The sequence below is a fragment of the Jatropha curcas genome, chromosome 9, assembly GCF_041381405.1.
Source record: "Jatropha curcas cultivar XTBG-Jc1 chromosome 9, XTBG_Jcur_1.0, whole genome shotgun sequence".
Lineage (NCBI taxonomy): Eukaryota > Viridiplantae > Streptophyta > Magnoliopsida > Malpighiales > Euphorbiaceae > Jatropha > Jatropha curcas.
In genome coordinates, this window is record NC_143159.1 from 16,112,269 (window position 1) to 16,120,581 (window position 8,313).

The 8,313-nt window shown below is 28.8% G+C and overlaps 1 protein-coding gene across 1 annotated transcript; it reads right to left on the reverse strand.

The window, feature by feature from the left end:
* Nucleotides 1-1,289: 1,289 nt before the first annotated feature.
* LOC149493706 (GDSL esterase/lipase At1g29670-like) lies at nt 1,290-6,947 on the reverse strand. The gene is made up of 4 exons (XM_089725680.1): nt 6,520-6,947; nt 5,852-6,091; nt 2,466-2,721; nt 1,290-1,766 (listed from the first exon to the last, which is right to left on the reverse strand). Exons 1-4 carry the CDS (start codon nt 6,913-6,915, stop codon nt 1,534-1,536), a joined length of 1,125 nt encoding a protein of 374 aa, XP_089581806.1. The 5' UTR covers nt 6,916-6,947; the 3' UTR covers nt 1,290-1,533.
* Nucleotides 6,948-8,313: the final 1,366 nt, after the last annotated feature.

Consider the following 8,313-nt stretch of genomic DNA (forward strand, 5'->3'; position numbering starts at 1 on the left):
ATAGAATCCTAAAATTTGAATTCAAAGAACAAGCAAAAGGAGATGAAATTAGTGAACAAAAACCTTTCAATTAAGCTTTAAGAAGCTTTAAAAAAAAACACCAATTCAAGAAATGAACTTCACTTAGTCCGTTCTACATAGTTCTCCTTTTTCTACATAAGAGAAAGTCACCATCAACAAATAGAAAAGCTAAGAAGAGGAAGAGATCAAATAGAAAGATGTAAAAAAATTCAAGAAACCCAACCTAAATCCCATAATTTAACTCAAAATCAACACTCAACTTACTTGAACTTGTAGAAATCTCCAAAGGCTTAAACCCCACTAGCCACAATCACCATTTATGCTTTAATCTTCAAGAATAATCACTAGCTTTAGGTTTAATTAGGTTTAATTTATGATATTCTTAGGTAGAAATCAAAAGAAAATGAGAGGAAGAGAGAGTAAGGGGTTAGGCCATGAAATGGGAGAAGAGAGGAAAATCAAATGGAAGGAAAAAGAGGAGGAAAAAAAGCTTTTACAAAGCTTCAAGGGCATTTTTGAAATTTTGAACAACTTCCTTAGGAAGTTATTGAATGGGTGGTTGAGATTTAATCTCCAAACTTTAATCTAATAGCCAATATTAAACCCTATAACATCTTCTAAAAATTATATTTATCTCCACAGATCTCTTTAAAAATTTTCAATAAATTAAATTCTCAATCTTTCTAATTTCTAAAAAAGACCCCGAATTACTATTCATTAATTACTTAATTTCTCCAATAAATTCATAACTTACTCTCTTGCCCATCAAAATAATATATATGTATGCTCCAAAATAATTATTGAAAATATTAGTTGTGAATAATAATACTTCAGGATCGAAAAAACATCAATTTCCGATCGCTTAGTATTATTCACAGACCGACAAATTACTATCTAAGCTACAAAAAAAATTAGGGTGTTACATTTTCCCTAAAGAGGGTGGCGACTCAAAAATTAAAACTCTTACCAAAGTAGGAAACATTAAAGGATCGGCCTTTTGAGGATTAATGAATAGATTTAAAAGAGAAAACCAATTTAATGACTAAAATGAACCAAGCTTGTTCTATTAATATATTTTCCTTTGCGAAAAACGCTGTCCATCCTTATATTTGAGTGACTTTTCATAAAATGCTAAAAGTTAAACGTTACATGAATTAGCTTTTCAAAAAACATTACCCTAACCTCTACAGCTAGTCTATAAGCTATGTTACCGAATAATTTTTTAAGTAGCGTTCGCTAACCGCTACTTAAAACGTTGTTGCCGAATATAGCAATAATTTAGTGATATAAAGTATCAACAATTCAAACTTTAATTATTGTCTTCTCATTACAAAAACAAATATAAAAGAGTAGAGAGATTAAACAAGCACTTAACCATTACATAAAAAATGAAGAGAAATAGAAAATTAAAAAAAAATAGAAGATATTTTTCACGTCTACAGAAAGCAAGACCTTCTAATATTTGAAAATTTTGAAGCAAGAATAGGTTTATCATCCAAACGTTGAGGAAACTTAATTCTTAGCTAACTGTTGGACATTAATGGGATAGGCTTCAGTTGTAAGAGTAGAATTAAAAGCTTTAGATGCTATAAGAATATTCACTGCCTCTGTTGGATGCAACCCATCAAAGAAAACATGAGTTCTCCTTTCATCACAAACCTTTCCTTCTTTTTCGCATAAGATACCATTTCCTTCTTCATTTACACTTCCCACTTCACAACAATTATTGCTGGTGTTGTTGAACCCTATTAAATAAAAACCCAAAACATTAGTTTTTATGCAATTATATTTTTTAGAACAAGATGAGGTGAAATCAATCAAGTGTGATCTGGTTGTCTTTTTACTTATGTGTGGAGTGTGAGATCTCTTTCGACCATAAGTTTTTGCACAAATTTGGTGAGTTTTAAAAAATAGCTACCTTTATTGTCTAGCCCGCAGTGTTATTTTGTCTCATCAACCTCTAAATAAATAATAATAAAAAAAAAGGTGAGGTGAAATGAGAATAGATGGTACTGTGGTGCGAGCAATGATACTTCCCACTTCTCTACTGCACCTAACATTTCTCTGAGTGGAGACTACTTTAAAAGTCGGACACTATAGTTCAACTCTCACTATTGTTAAAATTTCACTTTCCAAAGCTAAAATGAAAATAATAGTAAATAATAGCTTAAGTTTGAATATTTTAATAATATGTTTAGCTGTGTAAAATATAATATAAAGAATCCTTTGGGTATTTAGCCAGTTCAAATAGGCATAGATTTTAATATTAATTTTAAATATAAAGTTATAAAACTATTAAAATTCAGAATATTCAATCATTTGAACTTGTTTTTTTTTTTTTTAAAAAAAAAAAAAATCGATCTTGAGAAAGAAATTTCAAATATGAAAATCCACTTTTGAAACCACAAATAAAGAAAGGGAATAAAAAATACTCCAAAATTTACCTTGGGATACAGGATTTTGGATAATATCCGCGATAATCTTGTAGCTATTGACAAAGACAAAATGAGAAGCAGGCATTTGTTGCTTGGTAGCGTCCACCGTTGACTTCAATCGAGCATTGAAGAGCTCAGCTGCATTGTTCAGAGCTTCAATGCAAGTATTGTTAGGAGATTTTAAGTTGGTAATTACATATGGATAGCACCCAATTGGATTCACCGACATCAACACAAACTTTCGACCCCCTATATTGTACAATTTCTGCATCAACATTAATTTCGTTAATATTGTAAACTTCAGAGAGTAGGTGTGCTATATACGCTCCATTTGGTATGAGAGTATACCTTTATTAGTCATTAGATTCAAAATTATATAGACATAATTGCAGTTAATATAAATTTCTCCATATATAGGATCTATTCACAATATTAACTGTTAGCTATTTTATTAACTTTTAGTTGTTAGCTTTTAGCTTTTAGATGACAATTGTCTACAGAGAGATTTAAATTAGAAATATTCGGCAAAGATATTTGTTTAATTAATTATTTAACTTAAAATGACAACAAGGATCTCACGTATTTAATTAGTTGAATTCGGAAGAAAAAAATAATAAGTGTAATGATTGTAAAAAAAAAGTTATTAATCTCTTCAAAACGCTAAAAGCTCCAGTGTTTAGCCCTGTTTGATAACAACTTATGAATTAGCCTTTCGCTTTTTGACCAAGTCAAAACTTTAGTCTATTAATTGTAGTGTTCGGTAATATAACTTTTATAATACCTTTTAGAAGTTGAGAGAGCTTTTTATGATACATTAAACATTATGACTATGTTCGACAACAGCTTTATAAATAGCTTTTAGCGTTTTAACTAACGCCTATTTTTTATGGTGTTCGGTAACATAACTTTTGAATTAACTTTTAAAGGTTAAGGTGACATTTTATAAAAAGTTAATCCATGTAATATTTAGCTTAGCGTTTTATGAAAAGCTACTGAAACAGCTAATAACTAAACGCTATTAAAACAGCTAACAACTACCAAAATAGCTACTTTTGCCGAACAGACCCTATAACATTTAGCTTTTAACTTGTAAATTAAATCTTTTTGACAATCATACCCTTTTTTTTCTCAAAATTCAGCTAATTAAACTACTAGCGTCTTTTTTATCATTTTAAGTTAAACAACTAATTTAAAAGTTATTTTTACTAAACACTTCTAATTTAAACCGTTATATAAAACTACTTTATAAACCCTAGCCGCTCTGCCTCTCTCTTGAAACCTAAAACCTAAAAGCTCTCTTTTCTTCTTCCACGGGTGGCCATCGGTGAGCTCTTATCGGTGGTCACCACTTTTCCTTTTTTTTTCTTTTTGCAAATATCCTCATATCTGTATATAGATCTGAGTTATTATCGCTAAATATTGGGATTTATTGTTGCCCATATCTTGAAATTTTGTTCTCAGATTAGTTCTGAGTTATTGTTATTATCATTATGATGATTTTGTCTAGTGTCTTTTATTGTTTAGATAGTTATGCAGAAAGAAGTGCATATCTCTTCTCCAATAGAAAGAAGAAATTAAAAGGTAATCAGATCGGACTTAGAGAAAGACTATAGAGTCAAATAGTGGCCATGAATAACTAACAAGTGGAGCAAGCGATCGCCTATGACACAAATACTATACTCTGTCAACTCGATTAGATACTTCAAATCAAGATTGTATTATTTTTATTCTATGTAAAAGTGGTTTATTATAAGATTTCCTAAACAAAAATATAGAAACATATTGATTTGTATCTACATCTGTATACAATTTCTACTTAGTGAAATTTCTAATTTCATTTCTTCTCAAAAAAAAAAAAAACCATTATATAAACAGCTACCAGCTATTGCAATAGCTAACATAAAAAAATTACCAAAATAGCTAATAGCTACTAAAATATCTAATATTTCTGAACAGAACCTTTAACGTTTAATAAAAAGCTCTCTCAAACTCTAAAAACTATTATGAAATCCATGTTACCAGACACTACTATTAATAGAGATTGAATTTTGACTTGGTGAAAACGTTAAAAGCTAGCTTAAAATATTTTAACGAACAGAGCCATAAAGTCGAGTTTATAATATACTTCATCCATCCATAACTAAGTGTCACGTTTGCAGTTTTTTCATCTAACAAGCAAATCATTTAATTTGTTTAATTTGTATAAATTATTAAGGATGTGTTCGGCAACAACTTTTTAAGTAGCTGTTAACGTTTTGACTAGTCAACAAATGCTATTTTTTATCGTGTTCAGTTACAAAAGATTTGAGCTAGCTTTTAGAGGTTAAAGTAGTGTTTTATAAAAAATTAATTCATGTAACGTTTAACTTTTAGTGTTTTAGAAAAAGCTATTCAAACAACTAACAGTTAAACTCTACGAAAATAGCAAACAGTTACCAAAACAGCTAATTTTGTTGGACAAACCTTAAATAAATTTACTATATTACCATTATCAACAATAAAGAGAGAGATTTTTTAGAATTATAGCAATTAATGTTCATCATTTGCAAAGGGTAAAAATAGAAAGAAAAAATATTATTTCTTAAAATTCACAAATGTTTTTATGTTTTTTAGAATAACATATTATGTTTGTATGTGTTTTTAGAATAACATAAGAATAAACCCTTTTCTTCACTTTCATTAAACATCACTATGTAATCTTAATTTATAAGCTTTTTTATTTTCCATTTTTTATTTAGCGATAAGGTGGTAAATCTAGCTTTTCCACAGCATACTAAAATTAGAAAATTAAATTAAAAAAGATATATATTCTTATAATCTATGTTCCAAAATCAAATTGTTTTGTTTTTTTAAAGAAAAAACTGCTTAATTATCATTAAGATCAAAAAGCAGTATTACATGATGAATAAAAGATGGAGGTAAAAGGTAATCCTTTATGCTGATCACTAAAACAAAAATCTTGAATATGTAAAAGGTAATCCTTAAAGAATGTTGCAGATCAAACCTACAAAAGCATGCAGTGTGAAATAAGAAGACAAGAACCATTTCCTAATTTACTTATGTATATTATATTTTTTTTTATAAATCAAAAATTTAAAATAAAAACTGCTCAAGCCTTTTCCCACATTACAAGAGATATTTAATTATTAGATTATTACATCCGTGGTACTTTATTAAAATCATCAGAACTTATAAGAGAAATAGTCAATCTGGGGAAATACTATTTCCGGTTTAACCGCAGATTAGTTCTATTTGCATAACCAAATGGGATCACCACGTGATGCAAATTAAAATGTTTGAATGTAATTAAAAAAAAAACAGAAAAATATTCAGCAGAACTAAGAAACTAATGATAGATTGCATTATATTTGGGAGAGAATAGGAAGTGAATGCACCTGAAGTTGCTTGGATAAGGAGTCAGCGAGATTGTCAGTGAAGAACTGAAGACTGACACTGGAATTGGGTGGTTTGAGGAAGTAATTGAATGAGTAATCATTTCCTCCAGTTCCCACAACAAACATGTATTTTGCTAATAATTCCTCACTTTTCTTTTTCTTCCCTTGTAATGCCTTTAATTCTGGCATTGTAACCTCCTCAAAGTTCCTTATTTGCTGGTTCAAAGTAATCACTTCGACCTGTTTTCACCAATAAATAAACTTACAAACCCTAAATGTGTAATTTGCCATCAATCATTTGTTAATTAAATATGAAAAAAAAAAAAAACTTCTTTTATGTCTTATTCAAGGACTAACTATGATTCACCGAAACTTTTACCCATAGGCATTTTCGCATTTCATAAACATTTCTGCTTGTCATTTTCTTATATAAAATACATCTTTTCCGTGTAAAAATAATATTTTATATGTCGTTTTCTCGTATCTGAGTTTTCACATTTTTCCATTTTCGGTTTCCATGCAATACAGGGAAATATTTAACCAAAACTCAATAATTAATTCATCTTTAATTAATATTTTTAACAATAATATCAAATTAGCATAACAAATTAAATAGATGAAAGGCTCAAAAAAAAGCCAAAAAGGAACAAAAAGGGAAATTAACTTACAGCAATAGAGCCAGTTTCATCTAATATGCCAGAAGAACCAGAAGCAAAATTAACACCGTTGAGGATCTTGGTTCCTTTGGTTGTAGGGTCAGAAAAAGGTGGAATCAAAGGAAGACCAAGTTGGTCACAAAGAAGGTCAATCACATTTTTCCCATTTGTAAATCTACCAGAAGGCCCAGAAGAAAAATCTACTCCATAAGGCAAATAATTTGCTTTAGATTTTGATTTTGGTAGAAAATTGTTATTACCGTTATCGACTAAAGAGCTACCAAATACAAACATTCCTTTGATCTTCCCATCTTTATTTCCCTCTACTGAGTGTGAAATGGATAGAAAAAGAATGGCAAGCATGGAGAGGTGTAAGAAGGCACATCTTGAGGTTGGCTTTTGAGTCATTTTTTTGGTGAAAGTGATAGCTTATTGAAAGGGTCAAGTTTCTGTTATTATATAAGGAAGGAAAGGTATGGTTGAATTTTTAGGTAGAAGCAACATTAACTATATTTAGGTTTAATAACTGCAATAGTTATGTTGGGATATATTAAAAAATAGAAGATAATATTAAAAATTATAATAAAGAATCTAAAGAAAGAAAAAAAATAATGTTTGCATTAAAGATTGTTTTTTTACAAATACTTTAATGCGCTCTTTAATTATGGCGCCGGGGAACGTGGATTTTATTTTTTTGACCCAAAATTTATATATTTATAGAATGAAAAGATAAATCTGAATTTTTTTTAAGTAAAGAAAAATTCAGTTTGGAGGGTCCAGCCTCTTTGACATTTGGTTCGATTAATCCGGATTCGTACCGAGTAAGTTTATAGAAAGAGTAAAGCGCTCACTTTGAATATTACTCAAGGCACGAATTCGAGACTTTTAATTAAAGGAGAAGAAATCTTTGTCATTCCATCTCACCTCTTATGTATGGAAACAAAATTTTTTTTTTATATATATATATATATATATATATATATATAAATGAGTGAGGTGAAATGTATACCACGCGGCCACTCTTTGTCGAAGAGATAACCTTTGAATGCATAACATAAATGCAGAATGTACCCGTAAGCAATTAGATCAACAAAATATATTATCTCTTCAACTGAATTTTATCTAGAAAGTCAAGACTTCACAACCGAGAATTCTGGAAACCTGGTGTAATTCAAAGGTTAATATCATGGTGAAATCGAAAAGTTTTAGATAGCTTATATATAGATTATTTCAAATATCTAAAAATTAATTAAAATAAAACGAAAGGCTTTGAGATTTCTGATCATATGCAAGTAATTTCTACAATTTTAGAACTAGCAATTTTGGTCCACATATTTTGATAACCCAACACTTTAATCCTTAATTATAAATTTATGATTTTTTATTATATTTCGGTCCATAACATTGTAAATTATATAGGTAACATTGTGATCAATAAAATTTTAGAAAAACTAATTTCACCTTCAATATTGTATTATTTATTCTTAGACCACTTCGGTTTCAAAAATCTTGAATTTAATCCATAAATTTATCCCTATACTTTTCACAAAAAAAAAAAAAACTTATGGTACTTTCAACTTTTACTTTGATCCATTGAACACTTCGACTTACAAAATTGAATCTATTAAATATTTTATTTGATCCACTAAATTGGACCTGTTAAAACAGATAGAGGAGGATTTATTCAATCACATAGTTTATATTTTATTTGATCGATTGAATTGGACTATTAAATATTTTATTTGTTTCATTGAATATTTCAACTTATAAAATTAGATTAATTAAACTCTAGTTTGATAGTTAAAA